The sequence below is a fragment of the Patella vulgata genome, chromosome 5 (genome assembly GCF_932274485.2).
Source record: "Patella vulgata chromosome 5, xgPatVulg1.2, whole genome shotgun sequence".
NCBI lineage: Eukaryota > Metazoa > Mollusca > Gastropoda > Patellidae > Patella > Patella vulgata.
The window spans coordinates 73,460,194-73,476,508 of NC_065883.2; the positions used below are offsets into that span (position 1 = coordinate 73,460,194).

The 16,315-nt window shown below is 36.0% G+C and overlaps 1 protein-coding gene across 4 annotated transcripts in view; it reads right to left on the bottom strand.

The window, feature by feature from the left end:
- LOC126822345 (hypoxia-inducible factor 1-alpha) overlaps window positions 1-16,315 on the bottom strand; it is a 108,904-nt gene that overhangs the window by 38,844 nt on the left and 53,745 nt on the right. For all 4 annotated transcript variants that reach the window (XM_050551195.2, XM_050551196.2, XM_050551193.2 and 1 more), the window contains exon 2: window positions 11,190-11,392. In XM_050551195.2, coding sequence (XP_050407152.1) covers window positions 11,190-11,392 — 203 coding nt within the window. The remainder of the gene's footprint in view (window positions 1-11,189; window positions 11,393-16,315) is intronic.

Genomic DNA, 16,315 nt, shown 5'->3' on the forward strand with positions numbered 1-16,315 from the left:
GGATGTCTGCTCGATTGATGTCAAAGGTTGCACGCGAAGATCGTCTGATCTCTCAGCTTTAGTGAGCACTTGGGCCGTGTTGAATTAATTCCTTGTTTCTCATCGCCTGCGCGCTTAGGTAGAGGACCCCAAAAATCGAGCGTTGACTTTTTTAACACCAAAAAAAATTTTTAAAAAAATTACGTTAATAACATCTAAATATAATTCTACCAAACATCAGAAGATATTTCTCGTTTATTCCTCATTACAAACTAAAGATGTTGATAATACACATGTAGGGGCCCACATACCCTGGAATAAGCAACACTGTATTTGGTTGGATGAATTCCACAAAATGGCGTGTGTAGCAGTCATTTCGGCTAATGGGAAAGCATATCATAAACTATAAGACAGTCGTTAATATTCAAACGTGAACCTGAATAATCAATTTTTTCATTGGCTAAAATTGTCATGTATTGTCCAATCATATCTTGTGTTCTACATTACGCATGTCTTACAAAATGGCTAGCAATGCCGGGATCACTATTATTTCCTTCAAGACCAATAAATTACCTATCTCAACTGAACTCTGGTGGGTATTCCCAGCACTTTCATGTTCCATGATATTGTCGAAACCATCTATAGAGAGAGAGAGAGAGAGAAATGGGGATTACACGTAGGGGTCTTTAGGAGTGGGAGGAAACCGGAGAACCCTGAGAAAACCCACGAGATTGGACAGGCGACCCTACTCCTTGTCACGTACAACCGGGGATTCGAAACCACGCCAGTTGACTCAATGACAGGCTTTATGATACAGCGCGCACGTGCTAACCATTCAGCCATCCAACCCCCCGAAACCATCTATAACTCAGCAAGTGAATTTATTCCTGTTTAACAGAGAGCTGTTAGTGCCCGACATAAACAGCCCAACTTGTCACAAATATTTTTTTTGTCTCATATTATACAAAGAAATTTAACTTGTTGTGTTGTTGAAATATCATGTTTATATTTTAAATGTCGTTCTATAGGTTTCACCTAGATATATTTAATACATATGTACTCCACCCAAATTTAAACGTTGACCCAAGCCAGGGATTTACAAATATTCCAAGTCAGTTTAATGTTTATGTCAATGCCCTGGTGCTCTTTTACAAGAATATTCGATCCCTGCATTGACCAAGAAAGTTCATCAGGATTTGCCGATGTGGTTTCGTCTTGTCAGTGGTGCAGGAAGGACGGCCAAACAAGGACTTGCATTTAAAAGATCCCTTGGCAGTTGGAATTCCATATAAGAGTAGGCCATAATGCCACTGCCCGGGCAAAATTTCCCTCATAGCACACTGTATAGAAAAATTGTGCCACAGCCTGTGCAAAATTTCCCTCATAGCACACTGTATGGTGTATGTCCGTCGTCATTAGCCCAGTCGGAGCAGAACAGTAGGACGTTAAACCCCATTTCATTTCCTTTTATTTTTTTAAATAGAAACAAAAAATTGAATTGTGATTTAATGTCTAACTTTTTTGCATCAATCAGACATAACTCTTGCAATGTGTTTTGGTTCAAGTCTGCTCAGATTTTACAAAGCTATTAGCCCGTTCAGACGCTTAAGTTGAACTGGTTTAAAAACCCCGGGGATCGTTAAACCAGTTTAACTTAAGTGTCTGAACGCCCATGTGGTGCAAATAAACCAGTTTAAAAACCCCAGCTCGCGACCTGTCTTCAAGAAGGCTTTTTATTTTAAACTGGTTCATCTTAGCCGTCTGAACGGGTTGGCTTAAAAACCCCAGCTCCAGCTTGCTTTGAGCATGCGCAGTACGCCGTAAGTTACATTCCTGTGAAAATATCTGGGTCAGACTGTGCCAATGTTATCTAAAGCGCGCGAGAACCGAATAAAGAATATGAAGCTACCCATGCGCAATTAACTCTAACCTCCGACCGAAAAGGTCAGAATAGTTAAACTGGTTTGGCTTATAGTACGTGTGAACGCAACACGATGCTGTCTTAAAAACCCCAGCGATTATGAACTGGTTTAAAAATAAGTGTCTGAACGGGCTATATGATGAGAGAGAGAAATGGGGTTTTAACGTCCACTCGACACAAACTAGGTCATTTCGGGACTAACACATGTTTCACTTTTATTTCAATAATTCGCTTGCCCGTAGGGGTCTTTAGCAGTGGGAGGAAACCGGAGGACCTGTAGAAAACCATGAGGTTGGACATATTTCCAAAATAGATAATGCAAAATGAATATATTGAAAATTTAACAATCCATTCATTTTGCAATTCAATTTGGACAGCTGACTAGTTGTTTGCATGGGAAACAAAACCGATGTCTCATGTACACATTGGTGGGCACTTAAATAAATCTTTGACATTTGGGAATTCGATAGAAGAGTAAGCTGTAGTGCTACTCTCTCGTAGCACACAGCATGGCATGGCAGATGCCTGTCTTCATTAGCCCAGTCGGTGCAGAAAAGTAGGACATTAAATCCCTTTTCATTTCATTTTATTTACAATTTAATTTTCAATTTAGGTCAGTTAGGTGTGTAGCCTCACATGTACATGACAAAACAAAGGCTGTTATTATTATTTTACTGACAAATATAATTAAAAACTGAAAGTAAGTTTTTTACCTTGTCATATCCTAGTATAGATAGATATATATATATTACAACCGTTCATAGGTGTACTCAATTCTACTATAGACAGGAGCTCTGACTGAATGGCTTAATGTATGCACTTTAGATCATAAGGTCTGGCATTGAGAGAGAGAGAGAGAGAGAGAGAGAGAGAGAGAGAGAGAGGAGGGTTTAACGTGTCCACTCGACATAAATTAGGTCATTTTGGGACTAACATGTGGTTCAATTTTAGTTCAATAATTTGCTTGCACGTAGGTTTCTTTAGCAGTGGGAGGAAACCGGAGGACCTGGGGAAAACCCATGACCCTACTCCTTGACATGTACAACCAGGGAATCGAAACCACGCTGGATGACTCTATGACAGACCTTATGATACAACGCGGTTGCGCTAACCATTCAGCCATTCAACCCCCCTCTGTCATTGAATCAATTGGCATGGCTTTGATTTTCTACCTGTACCTGACAAAGACTGGCGTTACCTAATGAGGTTTATCCAGTTCTCTGGTTTTCTCCTACTTGCACGTGGATACATGTAATATAATTGAACCATCTGTTAGTCCCGAAATGACCTAGTATGTCTTGGGGGCTACGTTTGCTACATGTAAGTGGGTAAGATGCTGGCTCATTAGCCTGGGGTCGTGGGCTCGCTCCTGGTGTTGGCTGAGAAAGTGCATCTGTATTTTCCGGATGGTTTCCCTGGTACAGGTCGGAGGGCCTGACAAGGACAGCTCTCTAGTCATTCGGATAGGACATTGGCGTACAAATTAAAGATCCCTTGGCAGATGGAATTCAATACAAGAGCAGGCCATTTTCACTGTCTTGGCAAAATTTCCCTCATTGCACACTGTATGGTGCATGTCTGTCTTCATTAGCCCAGTCGGAGCAGAATTGTAGGACGCTAAACCCCATTTCATTTCATTTTCTAGTATGTGTCTAGTGGCCATTTCTCTCTCGTCTTACTATAAGTATCTACTACTATCTACCTACTGAACTTTTAACCTGCGTCTACACAATTGCATTGTTGTAAATTAATTTTTTTTATCACTCTTAATAAAAATATTTATTAGGCCCATTACTGGTATATACCGCATTCAGGATCCAAAATTACTACAAATGTTATTTTTGTCCTAATTCATTTTTTTTTTAAAGGATGGACTTAAAATTAATTAGCTTTTTTTTTATTCATATATATAGTGTGTTTTATTACTTGTTTTTAATTCCCCTGACAATTAAACGACGCAAAAAAACAGTTTTTAATGCAATTTAATTTGAGTTTCGGATCATATACAAGCAATCTGATTAAAACACAGATACTATTTCGTTTTTTATAGTTCAAAATTTCGTTTTACTTGTCTTTACTTCACTAGGGTCTGGAAGAGTTGTTATTATTGACGTGTTCTGAATAGTGTGAGGTATTAGCCAATGAAACGGTCTGTTACGGCGAGCTTTAGGCGTGTTTTGCACGGAACAGAGGGTAATCCACTAGTAACACTAATGCTGATTGGTTAATCAAACGTCTGACGTCATAGGCTCACTTGCCGCTCATATGACCTCTGACGTGACATATCGTTACAACCGGTCAGATCTTCATGTAGTGTAGGCCATGGAAAGTATAAAAAAACGAAATGAAATATAGATCTATATTTTAATCAGACTGATGTTCAAGATCACTTTTTATCAGCTTACCTTTAAAATACTTTACAGAAATCTAATTAAAATACAGATCTATATTTCGTTTCGTTTTTTTATACTTTCGATGGCCTACACTACATGAAGATCTAACAAGTTATAGCGGGAGTTCACGTTCTATGACGTCAGGTACCAAGCAAGCGACATTTAACCCGATTACGTCAGTCATTCGATTAAACAATTAGCGACCGCCATGTATTTTTTATCTACTTTTGCTTTGTTTTGATTTCTATTGCCGCTAATGTCTACCCACAGTTTCGCGCAAAAAAGGTCACACGCTCAATTCGACAGACCATTTGATTGGCTGACCCCTCATTTCAAGCAGAACACGAGTTAAATAACAACGCTTCCAGATCCTAGTGTAGTAAAGACAAGTAAAATCAAAATTTTGAACTATAAAAACGAAACGAAATTGGATCTGTGTTTTAATCAGATTGTACAGGAATTCAATTAAGTGGAAATTTTGCCCAGATATAGCAGTGCTATACACAACCTAAGCTTATTTCAATTTCCATCTTAACGACTAGGGCAGTGGTGGGCCAAATCCAGCCCACGAAGTCTTGACATCCAGCCCTCCAGACCCTTCTACTACATCTGAAAATTTATGAGTAATTTTATCTCTAAATGAAATAAAAAATCGAAATTGCTTATTGTAGGGTCCAAACTCTAACTAAACAGGCTTTGTTCTCTGAAGGATCAATAATCTGTGTGGGTCTATTTATAGCTTGCAGCGTCACTCAGTGACGTAGTTGCCTAACTGACGTCACTTCACTTTGTCCTACAATCCTTGTTTGGCCCTCGCTTTTATTCAAAACGTTTAACGTCCACTCGACATAAACTAAGTCATTTCAGGACTAACATATGGTTCAATTTTATTTTAATAATTAGCTTGCGCGTAGGGGTCTTTAGCAGTGTGAGGAAACTGGAGGACCCAAAGAAAACCCACGAGGTTGGACAGGGAATTCTACTCCTTGTCACGTACAACCGGGAAATAGAAACCACACCAGTTGACAGAATGACAGACCTAATGATTCAACACGCACACATGCTAACCATTCGACCATCCAACTCCCCATTTCAAACAAATAATGCACTAATATAATTACAACAAAACTATTTCGCAAGATCTCAATCAATTTAATTCCATCAGCTGTCGATAGTTAATTTACCATCGGAACCACTACCGGGTTGTTTATAAAGACCTCATCATTTTCAAATGTTAAAGCAGCAAAATCATACGCTCAATTGGAAAAGATATTTTTTCAACATAGAAATCTTTTCAAGTCCAATAAATTACCTATTGATCGTGGCTTAAAATATCTCCGTAACTAAAATCGCGGAGTTAATCATTGTACACAGGTGTAATAATTATTAGATTTAGAAAAATAACATTCATGCTTTCATTGATTTTTCATTGGACGGAAAACATTACGCAGATTGATTTTCATTAAAGGAATTCTACAGCTATGGTGATTTAACTGTTAAAGGAATTCTACAGCCATGGTGGTTTAACTGTTAAAGGAATTCTACAGCCATGGTGGTTTAACTGTTAAAGGAATTCTCCAGCCATGGTGGTTTAACTGTTTGGTATTTGGATTTGGAATTCAAACACCTATCACTGGAGACTCGTGGGTTTTCTCCGGGTTCCTCGGTTTCCTTCCAATGCTAAAAAGACTAGTACACGCAAGCCAAATAATGAAAGAAAATTGAACCATGTGTTAGTTCCGAAATGACCTAGTTTCTGTCAAGTTGGCATTGAACCCCATTTCTCTCACTGAGCCAACACAGCTCTTTTTATTAAAAGACATTTTGTTTAAATATAGTCATCCAGATTTATGTTATAGACATTTAAAGTTTAAAGTAGCTAAGTCTCTAACTCAATATCATAGAAAAGCCTTTGACATTGAAAACACAAATTTTAATCAACATTGATGTTGTGATCTTACCGCGAAAAGATGGGCTTCTGATATCCAAAAGACAAAATAAATATTTTACCATCGGTACACGAATCGTGTACCATAATGCGTTTTAGAGCCATTTGTTACAAGGCACTCGAAGAACAAGACTAGACATATTCCATAAGTCCTGTCAAACGGTGATGCCATATTCTTATCTGGAGATCATACACAATAAATACTATCAGTGTAGACTGATAGCCATTTGATTGAGACTTTTGGCACATTTTGCCGAACATAACTGATTTGAAATTACAGTAAAATCAGAAACGATTGAATGTAAAACAGTTTATATACATTCATATTACATTATATTATATGCGTTACGACACATTTGTGTCAATATCTAGGTCCCAAATATTAACGATTTAGCTCCTTTAAAATCACTCTTGTGTGATGAGGAATTTCTCTTTAAAAAGAACCAGCTGAGTTTTACAACATTGTATTCATAATGAATTGCATCATCACAACCCACAAACCAGATAACTCGATCACAGTGTGCTTGTTCCTGTTTACCATATGCACAGCATACAGGATATTATTACTACACATGTCTGTGCTGTGAGCAAGATTTATATCATAGTATATTAATGCAATAACTACCGTGTAACATATGTATATTCAGGGGTAAACAAACTCCTACAAATAAAAGAAGTAAATACACAGCTGGAAATATGAGGATTATTGCGATAGAATTTTCCAATTTTTCTTTAATATGACTTTTTATTGTAATATTTGCATATCTATGATTTCATAAACATTATTTATGAATTTATATTGTAACAGTATCATAAAGTCTGTCATTGAGTCGACTGGCGTGGTTTCAAATCCCCTGTTGTATGTGACAAGGAGTAGGGTCGCCTGTCCAACCTCGTGGGTTTTCTTTGGGTCCTCCGGTTTCCTCCCACTGCTAAAGACCCCTATGCGCAAGCGAATTATAGCAATAAAATAAAACCATATGTTAGTCCCGAATTGACCTAGTTTGTGTCGAGTGGACGTTAAACCCCATTTCTCTCTCTCTCTATATTGTAACATTATCTTTCTCTATAATATTAATGGGTCTATTATTTTATTTCAATTTCAATTTTCATTGTAATATTAATGGGTCTATTATTTTATTTCAATTTCAATTTTCATTGTAATATTAATGCGTCTATTATTTTTCTCTATAATATTAATGCGTCTATTATTTTTCTCTATAATATTAATGCGTCTATTATTTTTCTCTATAATATTAATGCGTCTATTATTTTTCTCTATAATATTAATGTGTCTAGTATTTCATTTCAATTTCAATTTTCATTGTAATATTAATGTGTCTATTATTTTTCTCTATAATATTAACGTGTTTATTATTTGGTTTTATTTAATTTCAATTTTCATTGTAATATTAAAGGCTCAGTGTGTTAGATTTAGATAAAGAGCTGTCTGTTCTTAGTATAATAGTTATACCAAGTGGCTGCCAGGCAGGATACCCCCACATTTTGCAAGAGATGGATAGAGAACAAGCTAAAAACAAAAACGATTTTTTGTACAATCAGGACCATAATCCAGAAAGTTATGGTCTGAAATGCACAAATGTCAAAAGGGACTGAGATTTTGGGAATATAAAGATATGTGTTAAGTTTCATCATAATCGGATAAAAATTGTGACCTCTAGGAGGTCCATAACCTTTGAATTACATACTTATACACAATTTGCGTACAAAGAGCAGCCATTTTTTTTGGCACTTTCATTTCGATTTTCTCGAAATTCCAATTCATTGTGGTGGAATTGTGATATATCTAAATGATAATTGTATTCCATATGAAAAAGATCACAATTTAAAGAAGCATTATGTAAGATTTAGATAAAGAGCTGACAGGTCTCGCTATAATTGTTAAAAAAATACATAATGAAAAGGGAATATGTTGAAAATTTCAATCAAATTACTTCATTCTGAGCAGAGTTATCGCTGTTGGCAGAACAATGTAGTCTCGATTGTCATTGCTACCATTGCTACGACAATAAACAAAGTCCTGATTATCCATTTTTTATTAAATTATTAATTGGCAATCGTATTTAATTCTGTTGAAAACCGAAACCATCCGATGATCTAGAGAATTGATTATGGTCTTTTCATGTTAATAAATGTCTAATTAATAATTTAGATAACATTTATGGCCTAAAGAAAGACCTGCAATAGGCAGATTTAGCTCTTACATGCTGTATCTTTAAAGTTACTTCCTTACAAAAAAGTGAATATCCTGGAGTCAATTCTTCATTTGCCAAGTTATGCGATAATGCCATGTATTCCTGTCAGGGATAATATGAAACAGACCTTCCATTAGAACTGCTGATATGACAAACATTATAGATAATAAATGTCTGAAAGATTATCCAACAGAGTTCCACCCACAGCACATGCACTCAAATTTATTATTATTCAAATTTATTTTTAAAATTTTACCCAAATTCATAATGATGATGAGATATGCAAATAAAAATGAAACTTTTTCTGTACCAATTGGGCAAGTAAGACAGGTAAACACGATGCCATGCAGGAATTTTTGCCTGGACGGTGGCACTACAGTTTACTCTTATTTCAATTTCCAACCGTCAAAGGTTCTTTATGCATAGGACTTCGGTTATTAGTTCTGGTACCCCCTTGTCAGTGATGCAGAACGGAGGGCATGACAAGGACAGCTGTCTAGTCGTTCGGATGGGACGAAAATCCAAGGTCCCGTGTATACATTGGCGTGCAGGTAAAAGATCCTTTAACAGTTGGAATTTGATATAAGAGCAGGCCGCAGTGCCGCTGTCCGGGCAAAAATTTCCATCATAGCACACTGTATGGCGTATGTCCGTCTTCATTAGCCCAGTTCGGAGCAGAACAGTAGGACGTTAAAACCCCATTTCATTTTCATTTCATTTTCGGTTATTAGTTCCATCCAAATGACTAGACACTGTTCTTTGCTAGGGCCACTGTCACAAACCACTGACAAGGGCCACCGTCCCCTACCACAAGGGCCACCATCCCCTACCACTCACATGGGGAACCAGGCTGAATGAGCTTGGGATCAAACTTGGGACCCCATTATTCTTGAGCCAACACCAAAACATTGAGCCACAAACAAAGAATAGCACTTTGGTCTACTCAGCATTTTCTCTGCCTTTCCCTAACATATAAAATATATTAAATCAGCCAGTCACTTTTAACTATTTGTAACCTTGCATTATGAATAATCAACATAACACCACAAGCTTACATGTATATAGAATCTGTCAGTCACTTTAAACCTCTGTTAACTTACCTAACGTAAGTTAACTTACCTAACATATCATAGAATGACCCAGTCCCTTTAAACCATTGTCAACTTACATAACATATAATGAACAGGACATAGAATGTGACCGCCACTTCAAACCATTGTCAACTTAAATAACATAGAATTAACATAACATAGAATCAACCAGTCACTTTAAACCTCTGTCAACTTACCTAACGTAGAATTAACATATCATGGAATCAGCCAGTCACTTTAAAACACTGCCAACATAATAACATAGAATTAACATATCATAGAATCAGCCAGTCACTTTAAACCTCTGTCAACTTACATAACATAGAATTAACATAACATAACATAGAATGATCCAGTCCCCTTAAACCTCTGTCAACTTACATAACGTATAATGAACACATCCTAGAATGAACCTGCTACTTTAAACCTCTGTCAACTTACATAACATGGAATTAACATAATATAGAATCAACCAGTCACTTTAAACCTCTGTCAACTTACATAACATGGAATTAACATAATACCACAGGCTTACATGGAATCAATACATCATTATCTACTTCTTCGTCTTTTACCCATTAATTGATGAGATCCAAGAGATTTATTATTCACGGAAATCACAGAAAATGGAAAAAATCAATCTTTTGGGACAGACCATATCAAGTTCCGTAGCTTAAAAGGACATAAAGCATCCTGAGGTTAAAGTCCTGGATTAAATATCAATATTATCACCATTAATTTTACTAGCTTCTATTTTATTATAGTATTTTTATTACACACAATCAAGCCTGCAAATAAAGCACCTGTCACAGATATTGTCAGGTACAAATTAAGTTTTTGTCAGGCATATTAACTCCTGATCTGTCAATTTGTCTTTTTTCTTTAATACACTATACACACAAAGTTCTGTGCCCAAGGTACCGGTCATTTTGTCTGGCACAGATTTGTCTTTTTTACCATAATATGCACAAAGTTGTGTGCCCAACATTTTGTCATGTACAGAGAGAGAGAGAGAAAGAGAGAGAGAGAGAAAGAGAGAGAGAGAGAAAAGAGAAGAGAGAGGCAGAGAGAGAGAGGGAGAGAGTTCAAGGTCCATTTGACAGAAACTAGTTCATTTCGGTACAAACGTTTGGTTCACTTTTATTTCAATGGGGTTCTGTATATATAGCAGTGGCAGGAGAAACCTTGGGGCCCGGAGAAAACCCACAAGGTTGGACAGGCGACCCCAGAAGTTCTCTCTCTGATGATAATTATTGTTTAATTTTCACAATGCAAAACAAGCCAAAATGTCTCCTTCACATGTTTTAAAAGGGGTTCTATTACATCATCCTTCAGTCAGAATCAAATGAGATAAGTTTAGGGTCACATGATCATCCTTCAGTCAGAATCAAATGAGATAAGTTTAGGGTCACATGATCATCCTTCAGTCGTAATCCCATGAAATAAGTTTACGGTCACATGGTCATCTTTCAGTCAGAATCAAATGACATAAGTTTAGGGTCACATGGTCATCTTTCAGTCAGAATCAAATGACATAAGTTTAGGGTCACATGGTCATCCGAGCTGAGATTATGTTGAGGCCCACAAAACCTAGAAGGTTGTGATATATAGAATTATTGTGACTAAAACAAAATAACTAACCTTTGCGTTGTTGTTTTAAATCCAGAATATTACACACGTTTAAATAACTGATTGATAATCTCATGATAGACGCTTTATCCAATTGGCTTGTAATACTCGCTGGTAACGGCAGATTCTGCGATAAATCACAATATACCTCTGTTTCTTTACTCCGACGACACCGGGCTGCATCTCGGGATTTCTCCTTCCGTTTTTCAGTGTTTCTGAAATTAGAAAGAATAACATTTACAATATACTTCCTTAATGTAATAAGATAATAATATATAACAATATAATGATATAATATAATAATATCATGTCATGTCATATGTAAAATGTAATACACTATACCAATATGATGTAATATAATATATCAATATAATGTAATAATCTAATATTATATAACAATATAATGATATAACATACCAATATAATGTAATGATGTAATATACCAATATAATGTAATGATATAATATACCAATATATTATACAATATACCAATATAATGTAATATATTGTTAAAATGTAATGATATAATATAATATATCAATATAATGTAATGATGTAATATACCAATATGATGTAATGATATAATATACCAATATGATGTAATATAATATATCAATATAATGTAATGATGTAATATACCAATATAATGTAATGATATAATGATGTAATATAACATACCAATATAATGTAATGATGCAATATACCAATATAATGTAATGATATAATATACCAATATAATGTAATGATATAATAATGTAATATAATAATATCATGTCATGCAATATGTACTAATGTACTATAATATACTAATACGATGTAACCATGTAATCTTAGTTTTACATCCCATCCTAACAACTAGTCCTATAATTACTTAGCATTTCATATCATATCTGGCCTCGAGTTCACAAAGCATTCTCAGACTTAAGTTAAGAATTTACTCAAAATTGTTCGCCTTTTTAAAACTGAAATATAGCCATTTTTATGATACTTTTGTTGTTTTAATATATCAAATACATCAATAAGAAACTATTTGCAAAGTTTTGTGTTTTTGGATCACAGATATTTCTCATAAACAGTGATTGAAAGTTGAGTAAATTTTTGAATTAAGTCTGAAAATGCTTTGTGAAGTCGGGACCTGCACTTCGACTACACAACTAGCCTTATACATTTAATTACTTAGTATTTAATATCATAACTGCACTCCGACTACACGATACCCAATACTATTATTTTTTACACCCGATATCTCAACGTACGTGGACATATGACTTTCTAAGTACAATTATTTTCTTCAATTGCCGACGTAACTCACTATATTTTCGTGGGAGGAAATGAGAAAGCTACAAGGAAACGAACAACTTAAACTCTAAAAAAACTGTTTATGAGACTTTATGAAATAATGACTTGCATTTCGTACATGTAGGTTACAGAGAGAGAGATGATATGGGGTTTAACGTCTTACTGTTCTGCTCCTTACCTGGGCTAATGAAGACGGGCATACGCCATACAGTGTGTTATGAGGGAAATTTTGCCCGGACAGCGGCACTACGGCCTACTCTTATATCGAATCCCAACTGTCAAGAGATCTTTTACGTGCATGCCAATGTGTACATGCCAATCCATCCGAACAACTAGACAGCTGTACTTGTCAGGCCCTCCATCCTGCATCAACAGAGAGAGAGAGAGAGAGAGAGAGAGAGAGAGAGAGAGAGAGAGAGATCAACAATTTCAGGATGGTACAATTTATTTCAATAACAAGCTTGCAGATAGGAGTCTTTACACGTGGGTGGGAAACCAGAAAACCCACAGAAAACGTACAAGGTTGTGCAGTCAATACAAGCAGTCATAGATAACTGAAATTGTGTGTGTGTGTGTGTGAGTGTGAGTGAGAGAGTGAGAGAGAGAGAGAGAGAGAGAGGTCCACTCGACAAAAAAACTAGGTAATTTCGGGACTAACATATGGTTCAATCTAATTACAATAATTCGAAATTCGCTTGCGCATAGGGGTCTTTAGCAGAGGGGGGAAACCACAGGAGCCTGAGAACACTTGCGAGGTTGGACAGGCAACGCTACTCCTTGTCACGTACAACAGAGATTCAAAACGACGCCAGTTGACTCAATGACAGACCTTATGATACAACACATACACGTTAACCATTCGGCCACATCACCAGTTAGAAAGCCTACTGAAGTTGAATTCTTATTACCTACATTCTAAGGGAGGGTTATCTACATCTATATGAAACCTAAGACAAGTGGCCAGAAACTAAAAAATCAAAAGCCATAAAAAATACCCACAATTTTAATAGAACAATCATAAACCAATCCTATATTCTTGATCTTTCTTTTAAAAAATAAGATTCTGTCTCTTGGTTTCCTGTTTGAGTATGAAAATGTGGGCATGTCGGGGATTCTAATAGAAATTAAGTCGTACATGTAGTTCATTACATCAATACAGATTTAATTAATGACTTGAACTTGTCATCAAGTTTAAAGTGTTTTCGTTATCAAATTCAAGTGGTTATTTTAAAATAGGTTGATGTAAGATTTTAAAAAAATGCGTTTTGACATTAAACTATTTTCTGGTTTTGTCGGTTCATAACAGTGTTGTTATTGTGATTGTGATTGTGATTGATGATGATGATGATGATGACGATGATGATGATGTTTTTGATGATGATGATGGTTATGTTTTTGATGATGATGATGTTTCTGTTGTTGATGACAATGATGATGAGGATGATGATGTTTTTGTTGATGGTGATGGTGATAATGATGATGAAATCGAGTTGTGTAGTAAAATCCTTAATTTATATGTATAGAAGTCTTAACATTGGATTTTAAAACCATGAATGCTTCCGACTGCCATTTGTAATGAAGCTACGCGATGAACAAAGCTTAACATATCCCACACTGGAGAATACTAGCGGTGTAGACTGGAATAACCAGACACCAAAGACTGCCATTCAATTTAGACTCTTCGCTTATTTCGCCGAACATGACTGATTAGAAATTACAATAAAAACAGAAACTATCGAAAGTAAATCAGTTTATATACATTCATAATAGATTATTAAATGTGTTGCAACCCATTTATGTCCATTTCTAGTTGCCAAACAACAGGGATCTAGCTCCTTCAATAACACAGTAGTCGTTGATTGAACACACTTTAGAAAGTTTTTATTCAACAGTACAAAGTCCAAGTATTTCTATTCTAAACATGACATCATACATAATCATTATGTCAAATATATTATTATGTTATCAGTTTCATAACCCACATAATATCTGACGTGACACACTTTTCTCTCCCAAAAAAATTGGTCATTCGGTTTGTAATCTAAAAACTGGGGCTTAAGTCAAATTTAAACATACATTATTCAAGAGCTTAATCTGGCTATTGCAGGTCTTTCTTTAGGCCTGAAATGTTATATAAAACTAATTAACATATCCAAACCATAATCAACTTATGATGTCATCTTAATGTGTCAGATTTTCACTGGATTTGAATCCAATTTGCTACTCAACACTCATTGATGATTTAATCCAAAAATGGATAATCTAGACTATGTTTTTTTATCGTACCGACTTTAGTAATGGGGATTGAGGCTATACCTACAATTCAAACACTAATATCTCGGTTCAGAGTGCAGCAATTTGACTGAAATTTTCAGCATATTCCCTTTACATTATCTAGTTTTTAACTATTATTGTAAGAACTGCCAGCTCTTTATCCAATCTCCCTTAACGCTCCTTTAAATAATTTGTCTGCCCATAAAGAAAATCAGTGAATGTGCACCGTAAACAGGACAATTGGCACTCCCCAAAATCCCTACATTTTATTATGGATGTATTGATTGGGCACATTAATCCTTAATAATAATATTCATCTTGAGGTTAAGAAATAAAATGAAATGGGGTTTAATGTCCTACTGTTCTGCTCCTACTGGGCTAATGATGACAGGCATAGGCCATACATTGTGCTATGAGGGAAATTTTGCCCGGACAGCAGCGCTACATTCTACTCTTATATATCAAATTTCAACCTCCAAGGGTTCTTTTACATGCACATCAATTTACTGATGAATTTTCTCAGCCAACACCAGGATTAAACAAAGGACCTGCAGGTTACTGTGCCAACGTCTTACTGACTTCGCCACTGTGGCTCACGTTATGATTGTCATTTGAAAGATTTTGAACCTTTAGCAAACTACAAAATGAAATGAAATGAATCAATCTGATTCAAACACAGATCCAATTTCGTTTCGTTTTTATAGTTCAAAATTTCGATTTTACTTGTCTTTACTACACTTGGATCTGGAAGCGTTGTTATTTAACTCGTGTTCTGCTTGAAATGAGGGGTCAGCCAATCAAATGGTCTGTCGAATCGAGTGTTTGACCTTTTTTGCGCGGAACTTTGGCTAGACATTAGCGGCAATAGAAATCAAAACAAAGCAAATGTAGATAAAAAATACATGGCGGTCACTAATTGGTTAATCGAATGACTGACGTAATCGGGTCAAATGTCGCCTGCTTGGTACCTGACGTCATAGAACGTGAACTCCCACTATAACTTGTTAGATCTACATGTAGTGTAGGCCATCGAAAGTATAAAAAATGAAACAAAATATAGATGTATATTTTAATTAGATTGGAAATGAATTGAAATAGGGTTTAACATCCTACTGTTCTCTCAGCCATATGCCATGCAGTTTGTTATAAGGGAAATTTTGCTCCGGCAGCGGCAGTATGGCCTACTCTTATATCAAATTCTAACTGCCAAGGGATCTTTTACGTGCATGCCAATGTATACACAGGGTCTCGGTTTTTCATTCCATACGAATGACTAGACAGCTGTCTTTGTTGGGCTCTCTGTCCTGCACCACTGACAAGGGGAAACCACGTCGGAAAATCCCGATGAACTTTCTCGGGAAAATGCAGGGATAGAACACGCGACCTCCAGGCTAGTGAGCCAGCATGCCTACCCACTTAGCCATCCTTTAGCAAACTACAAATGTTGGTAACCAAGCAGAATTGTTTCATTACACAAAAGTGTTTTCAGAAATACTTTTGAGATATGACCTTTTGCAATCACAACAATATGCAGGCAAAATTGTTACTAAACCTAAGTGGCTACT